The sequence below is a fragment of the Globicephala melas genome, chromosome 14, assembly GCF_963455315.2.
Source record: "Globicephala melas chromosome 14, mGloMel1.2, whole genome shotgun sequence".
In the NCBI taxonomy this organism is placed as follows: Eukaryota; Metazoa; Chordata; class Mammalia; order Artiodactyla; family Delphinidae; genus Globicephala; species Globicephala melas.
The window spans coordinates 198415-210918 of record NC_083327.1 but is presented as its reverse complement, the minus strand read 5'-3'; the positions used below and the strand labels follow the sequence as shown (position 1 = coordinate 210918).

The 12504-nt window shown below is 42.4% G+C and overlaps 1 protein-coding gene across 1 annotated transcript in view; it reads right to left on the bottom strand.

The window, feature by feature from the left end:
• The window catches only part of LOC115850842 (centrosomal protein of 78 kDa-like), a 71769-nt gene extending 62015 nt beyond the window's left edge, over window positions 1-9754 (bottom strand). Inside the window, exons 1-4 of the mRNA XM_060283955.1 lie at window positions 9734-9754; window positions 9466-9522; window positions 6995-7086; window positions 3414-3588 (exon numbers count right to left, since the gene is read on the bottom strand). Of these exons, the coding sequence (XP_060139938.1) occupies window positions 3414-3516 (103 nt within the window). The 5' untranslated portion in view covers window positions 3517-3588; window positions 6995-7086; window positions 9466-9522; window positions 9734-9754. The remainder of the gene's footprint in view (window positions 1-3413; window positions 3589-6994; window positions 7087-9465; window positions 9523-9733) is intronic.
• Between the last annotated feature and the right edge of the window lie 2750 nt (window positions 9755-12504).

Sequence of the window (12504 nt, the reverse complement as noted above, 5' to 3'; positions counted from 1 at the left end):
AAGTTCCAGAAAATAAAAAGTTAAAAGGTTTTCAATCTGCATTTCTGGGAACCTAAATTAAAGCATCACACAACATTTTCAAAAACAGAAAAGCCATTTGATTTGACTAAAAACTTAGTTTTAAGATGGCAGAAAGTACCTTGATAATTTTCTTTTAAGAAAGAAAGAAAAACAAGCCATTAAAGAGAAATTCTTCCGAGCGAACTGAAACATGTTATGTATGTCTGACTTGGCACTCCTTCCATCTGGAGAACTTTTTTGATAATTGCTTTCATCACAGAATGATCTAAAGTAAAATGAATTGAAGTTAGAGTAATTATTTCCCAGTGAGTGGCTATTTCCATTTAAAACCAAAAGCCAACTAATTATTGCTTTTCCCATAAATTTAAATATGAAATCTACATTATGTAATTATACACTTAATACCCCTTTGTGTATTCTAATTTCTTCCTCAGAAACCTAAGATGCCATCTTGCAGACTGCCCACAATGGCTACTATTTTGGCAGCAACAAAGGTCAACTTTAAACATTTTGCATCTAAAGTGGCTTTGGATACCTTTGGATAGAAAGTACAGTCTGAGCACTGTCCAGACACTTAGATACCTAAAGGGCATCTAAGATAACAAATCAAAGTCCTGATATTCCCTCAAAAGCTGCTCCTCCCATCAGCCCCCTTTTTCTAAGTGATACCACCCAGTTGCACACATAATCATCAACGACTTGTCTCCTTGTTACTATTCCCTTCATACCTCACAACTAATCTATCTGCAGGTCTTGTTAGCTACACCCTGAAAACACAACCTGAATTCAACCACTTTTCACTTGCTGCAAACTTCCAACCTAACCTAGGCCATAAACATCTCTTATTTGGACCCCTGTGATAGTCTCCTAACTGGTCTCCCTGTTTCTCTTCTTTATCCTCCCAAGTCCATTCTCTATACCAGGTCACCTTATTCAGATACTATTTGGATCATGCCTTTTTCCAGTTCAAAACCCTCTACTCATTTAGAATAATCCATATCTTTACTCTGGCCTTCAAGACTTTACAAGAGCAGACCCCTGGCTAGCTCCTTGACCTCATGTCACACCACATTCTTCTTCACTCAGTACTCTGCCCAGACTGGCCTTCTTGCTTTTCCTTAAATACTCCACCCACCTACATGCCTGCATACTCATTGCCCCCTTGTCCTGGAATGTGCTTACCCCAGATCTTCCATGGCTTGCTCCTCTCTTCATTCAGGTCTCCATTCAAATGCCACTTCTCCAGTGAAGCTGGCCCCTAACTAACCTGTCCAATGGAGTCCTACCTGCCCCCCTCACTCTTCTTACATTAAGATATTTTTGCACTTCCTACTCTCTAAAATTATATTACTTATCTCTTTACTAATTTCTATCTCAACTCCTTCACTAGAATGTAAGCTCCATGAGGGCAAGACTTTTGTCTGTCTGGTTCACTGCTTTATCAGTAGTGCCTAAACCTGTATCTGGCACACAGAAGGTATTAAAAAAATTACTTGTGAAACTGAAAAATGAATAAAGTACTCCTTGCAAGAATTCAGAGGTTGCACAAGAAGCAAATAATGCTCTTGGTGGAAGCAGGCTTAGTATCTAGGTTCACCTCTATTCAGAGTAGAGATAAGAACAATTTACAAGTATAAATCACTTTAATCAGTAAATTATCTGCTCAAACCATAAGGGAAGTACAACATTAGAAAAGTACTGTTTTCTAGGATACAAACAATTAACAAATTCAAACAATGTGTGTATAGAGAATACACACTAAAAACCTATCATGAAAGTATGATGGTCAAGAACTCTTGCGGTAAAAGGTCAGACAAAAACCAGAACAAATGATCATGAATTCTAGTAGTTCTGGGGCTGAACAACCTACTCATTTAGTCAAAAGGGATCATCGCAAAAGCACAGGTATTAAAAAATATTACATGAAAGGAAACTATCATGAGTCATTTAAGTGTTGAGTGGACCATCACATTAAAATAACTAGAGTCTTTCAACGCCCCATGACATACAGAAATAGCAAGTCAGACATATGGATCTAACAGCATATGATACAACCCTTACAAACTGTCACTACAGAAGAAGGGACACCCGGTGTAATTAACCAACTAGCCAAATGAATACAAACAGCCAGTAAACCTCACCAGTAAATCAAATGAATACAAAATAAAACAAAATGTGGTTATTCTCCTATCAGATTAAGCCAAGATTCTGTAAGAGAAGTCTTTAAAATGTCTATACCCTTTTGATCCAAAATAGTCAGAGATATAGGTAAGGATATATATCAGAGTACTTTTTGTAACTGAAAAACTGGACATACCTTTTATACAAGATCGGATAAGCTATGTGCACTGTGGCATATTCATATAATGGAACACTGAAGGGTCACAAAAAAAATGATGCAGTAAGGCTTCCCTGGTGGCGCACTGGTTGAGAGTCCGCCTGCTGATGCAGGGGACACGGGTTCATGCCCTGGTCCGGGAAGATACCACATGCCGCGGAGCGGCTGGGCCCGTGAGCCATTCCCGCTGAGCCTGCGCGTCCGGAGCCTGTGCTCCGCAACGGGAGAGGCCACAACAGTGAGAGGCCCGCGTACCGCAAAAAAAAAAAAAAAGATGCAAATTTACTGACATGCTAAGATGGTCATACTGAATTAACTGAAAAAAGTTATAAAATTTGGAGTAATCCCACTTGCATAAAAAAGGGAGAGGTACTCATTTTTGTAGTCTTACAGTTTTTAAAAAGTGCTACCAGCCAGTGTTTGTGAGAGGCAGGCTTCATTCACATCCACTCTTGGGGTGGACTACAAATTGGCATAGCCTTTCTGGGTGGTAATTTGGCAATGTGTATGAAAAGTCTTAAAAATATGTCACACTTAGTCATTCCACTTGTAGTACCTTATTCTACAGAAGTAAGCCCGATGGACACAGAGATGTATATATAATGTATTCACATTGTTTCTGACAGGGAAAAGCAAACTGTCTCAATCTAATTGCAAAGAATTGATTAAACTATGGGACATCAATATGATGGAACACTACATGATACCTCATTAAGTGAAAAAAGCAGGAATATGAAATAGCAAGTATACTACAATTCTATTTTTGTAATCTCTAAGTGTACAAATATATTTATAGAAAACAATAAAAAGACTGAGAATATATACACCAAAATGAACAGTGATTATGTCTGGGTGTTAAATTTATAGGTAATTGTTCTCTTGTTACTCTGTATTTTCTGTAAAGAATATATGTAACTCTTAGAGAAAGTTTAAAAGCGACATAAAAGCTATCAGAAAAATGAGGCCTTAAAAAAAGTCCTATCACAACAGTATCATGCCAAAAGCTAAGCATATATTACATTAAAAATTCAGTATTTTCAATTTAAGAATTTACCTCCAAGCCATAAATCCTCACTAAGAGATTCTGCAAAAGCACGAGCACCCAGGTCACCAATGAGCTTGTTGCAGTTCAGAGCGATGCGACTCAAACCAGGCATACAGTCAAGATCAGGTCTCCTGGAACGAAGACTCTCAGCCCAGGTTTCTTCATGCCTTCTGATAGTCTGATACTTCAAAGATTTAATGGGACAAAATTAAGATGTTTCAATAAGGAAACAGGATGTGCCTACTGAGCATGGCTTCTTATGTCAGAGATTTACACACACACATATCACGCATATGTGCCAGGAGAATCAAGCTGAGAAATTAAACAGTCAGTTCTGCTTTAAGAGTCCAGTGACCCACATTCTAGTCGGTCAGTGATTAGATTCCAGCCACTGGATGACCTGTTTTTGAACAGTTATGTAAAGTTGGATAACTCAATTACAGTCTAAGAATTATTTTCCTTATCTTCTAAGTCAGGGAATTGATTCTAAATTCTATCATTGCTGAGGCTCTAAATTTCATCATTCTGTCCTCCAATGGTCTCCAAACACCTGACTGGGCAACCCATAAGAAAACTTTTTAATATGCATCTTATTTTTTAACAAATTATATACACAAAGTTCTATACATATAATTTAGGTACATTATAAACTACACAGATATTTTTTAAATGATACAAAGCTAAATAGGTTCTAATATTTTCTTTTCCTAACTCCTAAGGCATTACTGAATTTTATTTATTTTTAAAAAGTATTTATTTATTTATTTGTTTCTTTGTTTGGCTGTGTTTGGCTGTGCCAGGTCTTTAGTTGCGGCCTGCCGGATCTTTTACTTATTGCATGTGGGATCTAGTTCCTTGAGCAGGGATCGAACACACGCCCCCTGCATTGGGAGCGCAGTGTTAACTGCTGGACCGCCAGGGAAGTCCCAGGCATTGTTTTTAAAACTATATTTACAAAATGGATCTTACATGCTACCTAGGGTGTGGACACAAACTTCAGAGGCCTGGACCATGCACAGCCAGTTTGATGTGCCTTGGGAAGATAATGGTTTGACATTTAACCACAAGTCTTGTCTTAAAGACATTCAATTCTTTATATTCATAAAATCAATTTTGGTAACAGGGAACACTGACTTTAAATCAAAAAAGTCTTGTTACATTCTTGAAAACATAAAAGACTCAAAGTGCCTTTGACACTCTAAAAGCAAAATCATTAGTGTCATTTTCCTATTAACAATGGCTTATAAAAGCTCCAAGCAGAAATAACAGCAATCACTTACACAGTGCTTAGTATGTGCCAAGCACTATTTATACAAATGAGTTCATTTAAACCTCACAACGAGGCATAGACGTTAAGTGATTTGTCCATGGTCACTAGCTATGAAAAGGGAGAAAGGGAATTTGAACCGAGGCCATTTGGCTTCGGCACCCAAGTTCTTGACTGTTCTCTACCCGAGGGGTCAATGGACTTGCCCTGTATAGGCTCAAAGAATTTTTCAATTTCTAAAATCTAAATTTAAACATTTCCAGCTTTGTGGGCTATACAGTTTCTGTTGCAACTACTCAACCCCACTGGCGTAGGCTGAAAGTAGCCATAGCTACCATGTAAACAATGGGTTCCACTATGTTCCAAAAAACTTTCTTTAAAAAATCAGGCGATGGGCTGGATCTGGCCCACCAGCCATAGTTTACCTATCCCTGATCTGCACCATCAAACTATTAAAAAGACTTCATGTCAAATTATTAAATAATTTAGGCCTAAATACAGTAATTATAACCACTGTAAAGTTGTTAAGGCATTAAAAACTGTATTTACAAGTTGCCGATGTAGTGATGTTTATTAGTTTATAAACTACAGCAGCTAATAGACACTTGATTCATTTAAATCTTGAAGACTATAAAGGCATAGTTTCTTCACAGCATCACAATCAATGTTTTCAGTAACTAAAAATACATAGAAGTATTATTATGTATTATATATTAAATCTCCTATTTCTAAAATTAAGTGGACTATCTTTACTAAATGGTAGAATCCCAAACTGAAAACTGGTCTTATTCTTTCAACAAAACGAAAGATGCACTCACAGGTATCAAAAGACAAAAATTAACTGCCATCTGTGTCAATGTATTAATGTGCTTCAATCACATATGTTTTCATGAAAGTTTAAACATAAAATCACCTTTAAGATCTTGGCCATGTAATCTGCTCCCTGCCATGTCAGATTATACCCCGTGAAGTTTACTGTCTTAAGAGTGATAGAGTTCTTTACACCTTGCCAAATAACTAAAAGGAAAAAAAAAAAAACCCACACACACAGTAAGATGAAGAGCCTATACATTTGTCAATCTTGACTTATTTGCTTTTCTTGAGTCAATTGGAGGTTTACAGCCACATTCTTAAAATCATTAACTACAATCTTCCCAAACAGGTAATTGATGAACTGATGCATTCTAAAGCTTGTCAGTAACAAAGTTATTCCAGTTTACAGCAACAGTTTAATTCTATTTAGATACTAAAACTGAATACACTGGATACTGCAAACTTTCTTCCCAACCACTCAGTAAAGTACTACATACTTTTGAGACAAAGGAAAAAAAAGAAAAACCTAAAGAGCATAAGACTCTTCCGATTTTCAGTTCCAATGATACATGCCAACCTTGATGATCAATCAGCGATTTAAATGTCAACTATAAACCCAGTATTTTATTAGCTGCTATGCAGTATACTAGAGCAATAGAAGAGGGAGGACCTCAAACCCTCTGTTTCCTCAAATTGAAAGGCAGGCTTCCTTACCCCTTCAGACCACTAATGGACACAGGGAACGTACACTAATGTTTCAGGACCCCAATCAAGAATCACCTGCTTTGTGATTAGGTCCATCATACACCCTCACCAACACCACTGAGTTTGCTGCTCCTACGGGATGTTACATATATTTCCTATTTGAATACATACCACAGTGCATTATAATTATGATTGCAGATAGATGTTCTAACAATTTAAAGAGAATGATGACTTTTTTGCTCTTTACATCTTGCTATTTCCCTTCCCATAATATTTCTTGAAGAGAAACCATAAAAATATAAAGAAACACAAAAAACAGGAAATATACAAAACGTGTGGTTTGTGGCTTAACACAAACTTAAGTAAGATTAATTCTGACAGTATCCAGCATGACAAACTTGCATGGTACAAATGAGAATGGACCAAGGTTTGAGCAGGTACAGGAGACAATCCACGCATGCACAACACCAAGAAAAGGTAGACAGGAAAAGGTAGACAGACATGGTGTGTAGGAAATCACGAGACCAGTCCGATGGGAAGAGACTTAAACAAGACTGAAACTCACTTTCGAAACCTCCGTCTCCAACTGGACAATTCGCAAGACACAGGTTCACCAAAGTGGCCAAATATTCAATCCCTTTAATGGGGAGGAACAGTTTAAAATTTTATTGCTTTAGTTTGCTCCAAAAGCAACTATCAAAGGTTGGCAGGACACAATGAAGGCTTATTTTTGTTAACATAGTTAAGTCTCTCTCAGAACTAGCCCACTTAGCTCCAGGTTCCTTAGCGCACCCGATGCACTTACACAGCCTTCATGAGCTTTACACAACTGGAAGGTCACATCTTTATTTCTTACCGCAGGAACACGACTTCTGTAAACTTCATTTCTGTCACAACCTAAAGCAAAAATATTGTAAAATGAGTGGTTTAAACCATACATTTTATCATCATTAAAAAGCACCTAAATAAAAAGAAAAAAAGCATCTGCTCTGTGCTAAGGATTAGAAACGACTCCTGCCCTTAAAGCCTTCATTAAGGAGGAAGATGTATAAACTCAAAATTTCAATCACATGAGATAAATAAACATAACCTTTATGCATAGAGGTGCCTATGGAGGCAAAAAGTTATATCTAAGTGACAGCTTCATGAGAACCCTGAAGTAGAATCTAGAAAGATGAGGCTATGCAGAGTTGGAGTAGGAGGTGCATTAACTGCAGAGGGAACATCTGTGAAAAGACACTCAAGCCTGACTCCTGCTGGGCACTGTAAATACTTCAGGTGGGGACGACTAAAGGCCAGGGGTCCAAGTGTGAGAAGAGACACAAAGGAAAATAGAGATGCTGGCAGAAGCAAGCCTGGGAGAGAGCATGGCTTTTATCCCACAGGTGACGAGGCCTGGGACTACCACTAGCTGAGTAAGGGTGCCTCCGCTGATTAGAAAAAGGCGCCCCGCTGCTGAAGGACCAATTAGACAAAGGGAGTGATCCCAGAAAGTTCCCCTTCCTCAGGGCCAAAGAACGCCATGACGGGGCTTCCCTGGTGGCGCAGTGGTTGAGAGTCCGCCTGCCGATGCAGGGGACACGGGTTCGTGCCCCAGTCCGGGAAGATTCCACATGCCACGGAGCGGCTAGGTCCGTGAGCCATGGCCGCTGAGCCTGCGCGTGCGGAGCCTATGCTCCACAACGGGAGAGGCCACAACTGTGAGAGGCCCGTGTACCGCAAAAAAAAAAAAAAGAGCCCCATGAGGCTTGGCCCAGCACAGTGCAGACTACACGCCTCCGTGTAGAGCACACGCTGGGTGGCTAGTATGAACTAACTCTGTGTGGGCAAGCCATTAGCAGCATTATTTTAAGCATAGCTTTTTATGTTACAAGATCACTCAACCCGAGTAGGCAGATGAACTTAGAGGAGCTGAGCCCAGGAGCTGTGAAAGCACCCAGGAGTTTCTGCCATAGTCTGGGCAAAATGTAATATGGATGAAGAAGCAAATTTAAGAGGAGGCCAAAATCTACAAGCTAGCCCCACTGGATTCAAGACATAAAGGAAGTTCAGTGAAGGAACTCTGAAGAGAAAGGGCTCAACAATAAATTTTTGTTACATTCAATGTAAAATATGTGGCAAAATTAAGTACAGTGGCCTTTAAGGTCCTTTCCAGCTCTAACTTCTTTTGATTTCTAACTTATTACTCTGCTTAAGTAAAGTCCCTTCAGAGGTACAGAACAGTTCTTACACCTGAATGGGATGCAAAGAATAATCTGACTTCTGTTCACCAGGGGATGAATTGAACTGTCCTTGAAGGAGAGAGAACAGATGGTGTGAACCCCAGATCCTAGTAAAGGGCCAGGCACACGATAAGTATTCAGCTTTTCGAAAACAAACGAACAATCATTTCCTTTCCTAGATCTTCACACCCTTCCTCTGCTGGCTACTTTCTCTCAGCTTATAAACATCCTCAAATATACCCACTTAAAAAACTGTCAGACCTATGACTCTTTGGATATTCTTGTGGATAACCTAAGTCTCTCCCATGCCTTCAAACACCTGTCCTTCCAGAAAGCCCAGATCTGTATCTTGGGCCCAGACCTGGCCCCTCTACCAGGCCCCTCTAAAGCACTGAAGATCAAGTAAGATCCTCTCCCCACCTCCAATCCCTCTCTACTGTGCTCTGTATCTCACAAAAAGATGCAGCTGTAAACTGTCACCCACGCTTGCTGCCCTCCCTTTTCTAACTGGTCACCAGGCCCCACCCATTCTCTCTCAGATCTGCAAAATCCAGTTCCACCTTTTATAACTTAAGTGGGACCCTTTGATTACAATTCACGCTGCACCCAATCAACTGCCTTCCACATGGAGGTCCCAGTGAGCCTCTAAACCAGAATTCCATTTCACTGTTCTTTGGTGTTTCCCACAGCCTTCAGGATAAACATCCAAACTTCTGACATGACAAACAAGGCCCCTTTCTGTGGGGCCCCACTAGGTTTCCAGTATCAACTCTCATTGCTTTCCCAAACCCTGAGTTCCAGTCCTGTACCTGAGTTTTGCCATATTTTTTTATATTTCTCAAACTTTGACACACACTGCTCCCTCCTGCCACCCCAGGAGCTTCTACATATCCTTAGAAAGGATGGCACCTCCTCCAAGAGCCTACCCTGAACTTTCCCTTCCAAGATTCTATGCTCTGCAAAGGGGAAAGATGGCGGGGAGGGATACATTAGGAGTTTGGGAATAACATATACACACGACTATATATAAAATAGATAATCAACAAGGACCTACTGCATAGCACAGGGAACTCTACTCCGTATCCTGTAACAAACTGTACGGGAAAAGAATCTGAAAAGGAATGGATATATGTATAACTGAATCACTTTGCTGTACACCTGAAAGTAACACAATATTGTAAATCAACGATACTCCAATATAAAATAAAAATTAAATTAAAGAAAAAAGAGATTCTATGCTTTGTAGCACCAGAACTCACTCCTTCCAGAGCACTGACTCCTGTGCTTGTGTTTACTTGCCACCCAGTAGAAGGGGAGCTTACCTAGGGCAGAAGCGTCGTCTCCAGCAGCCCTTGGTTCTGACAACTCATTCAAGTACCAGGATACTTTACACACATAACCTGCTTAATTAATTCTAAGAACCCACAGAAAGAGTGGTTTTTAATGTCATTTTACAAGTGTGGGGATTGTAGCGCAAAAGAAACCTGCCCAGGCCACAGAGAGCATAAGCCCTGGAATTCAAACTCTAAGCTGCCTTCACACTGGTGCTCTTTCCACTATAGGATACTATTGAAAAAAAATTTCTTTTTCCTGAGCCCTGTTTGAATGGAAAGGAAATGAAGCTGGGATATATCAATTTCCTAATCGCTTTGGTCTGTACCAGGCAAAGTCATTCAACACACCAGGTAACATCTGTGCAACCATTAACGACACTCCAAACTGTGCTAAGTGTTCTACATTGTAGAGTCTACAAGCATTAACAGAGTGAGACCTTGTAACCTCCACAGAGAGTGGGTCCTGTTAAGCCCATGCAACAGATGAGAACACTGAGACCTAGAAGCCTTAAAGCACTCGGCCAGGGTCACCGAGCTGGCAGGGGTCCTAAGCCGCACGCCCCGTCTAGTGCACGTACACCCGGGCACTGGGCACCGGTTCTAGTGCCCACCCTCCACCTTGCACCATCTAAAACCCCGCTTCTCAGCGCCCACATGAGGGCCCCTGGAAGCGGGAACTACAAATCTGTCTCGCCAAGCCGTGGCTGGAAGAAACTCTGGATACAGATCACGGGCAGAGGGTGCTCATGAGCGGCGTCCAGTCAACCCCACGGAGGCGGTCGGCGTTGAAGTCCAGCAGCCCTCCCGCAGGGAAGCGCGAACGGCGGGCAGAGGCAGCGAGTCCTGCAGCGCACACAGCTCCTCACAGCGCCAGAAGTCGGCCACGCTGTCGCGGCGCAGCTTCACCGAGTGATCATGGCCGGAGCGTGGCCTCGGGGACGCTGGCTGCGGACACGATGCCCACAGCCGCCTGGCGGTCCCTGCTCGCCTCCCGGTCCCTCGGGCACCCACCGCCCGGCGGCTGCGGCGCCGCAGCGTGGGCAGGACCCACGTAGCAGGCGGAAGACGCAGGGCCACGGGCCCCAGCTACGCCGGCCCCCTCCATGCCACGACCCCGTGACCCCGCATCGCCGGCTGTTGGCGCCGGCCTCAACGCCCCGCGAGACGCGGCGCGGCGGTTTAAACTTCCGGGCGGGACCTTGGGGGCGGGGCTCGAGGACGTCAGCGCACGCCCTGTGCGCCAGCACGCAGCCCCGTCTCCCAAGGGGACCCGGCTTGAGGAGCAGTGGTGGAAGCTTCGAGACTAGGACGGCGCGAAAGGTAGGCGGTGTGGAGAATTTGGGGTTTCGAAAACGCGTTTGCTGACTGATCCAAACAAAAGTGAGACATGATTGTATCAGCGCATTTTAAAAGTAAACTCCCACTAAGTGTCTGTGCTCGCGCCGCCCAGGAGAGAGTGTGCACTTCGTGAGGGACACAGGAAAGGCTGAGTGAACGTTTGCCTGTGGTCCGTTACCTGGTGCGCGGGTGTGTGAATTTCTGCGGAGAGCCCTTAATTTCTGTAGTTTCTGCTGACTTGACACGGTGGTTGGCAAACGGTGACGTGTTCCGTGCATTCAGGACATGATCGTGGTTACTAATAATCACTTTGTTTATTTATTTGTACTGACAACTCCGAGAATTTACTACTGAATATCCACTTTACAGAGGAGAAACTGAGGCGTAGGAAGTGAAGTGACTGAGTGAGAGGAAGGACTCAGACGATTGGTGTCAGTAAATTAACCCTGCAAGGAGGCCGTTAGACCACAGTGGCTCTAGTGATGCGGCTGCTTACGTAAACCAACCAAAATCTAAGCCTGTCAACGCCTCAGGGTGATGAAAACCGCTGAGGACAACCAGTCACAAACCACCAACTAGGCGTTAAAGCCATAGCAAATCAGTCATTTCCTTGCTCTGCTTCTGCCCTTTTAAAATAAACATCTCTGCAGCTCCTGTGGCTGGAGTGCTCCTCACCTCTTCCGCTTTGTGGTGCCTGAATTGAATCTATTTTTGCTCACATAAAGTGTTAAAACTTTAAATATGCCTCAGTTTGTCTTCTAAGATTGGCCGTAGAAGTTGGATTTGTGTCCAGTTTCTAGAGCAGTGGTCGTCCTCTGGTCAGGCCTTAGGCGTTACGTGTACAACGTTCCTCTTCTACCACCACCTTCTGGATGCCTCCACCCACTACCAGCTCCCACGCATCAGATCCCCTAGATGTGGTCAGCAGTGGCTTTTACATGCAACGTACTCACATTATAACATCGCAGACACTCCTGTGTCCTCCAGCCAGTGTGTGAAGTGAAACATTACCATTCCTGTTGAAGAGTCCCTGGTGTGACCACTTTCCCAAACACAGCCACTCCCCAGCTGACCCTGGACTGTATTTTCTTTGGGGTCTGTTTTTCTTCAGATGATTTTCTAGTAATTTATACAAATATGTGAATCTGGATAAACTAATATATTTTACTCTCAATTTCAGGTTGCGTCCTTTGCTCTCCAGCAATCATTGGAGTGCTCTTTTCAATATGTCCACGCAGGGATTCAAAATAACAAAAATGCTTTTGAAAAATAATGTCGTAGGTTGACAGAGTGGTTTATAAATTATAGCATATGCTTATGCTCTTAATTCTTCCTCACAACCCTGCTTATCATGGCTGGAATTGCTGCTACCCCTGTGGGGTCAGCTGTGGGCTGGCTGTAGCCGGGCTGGGGGACTGACG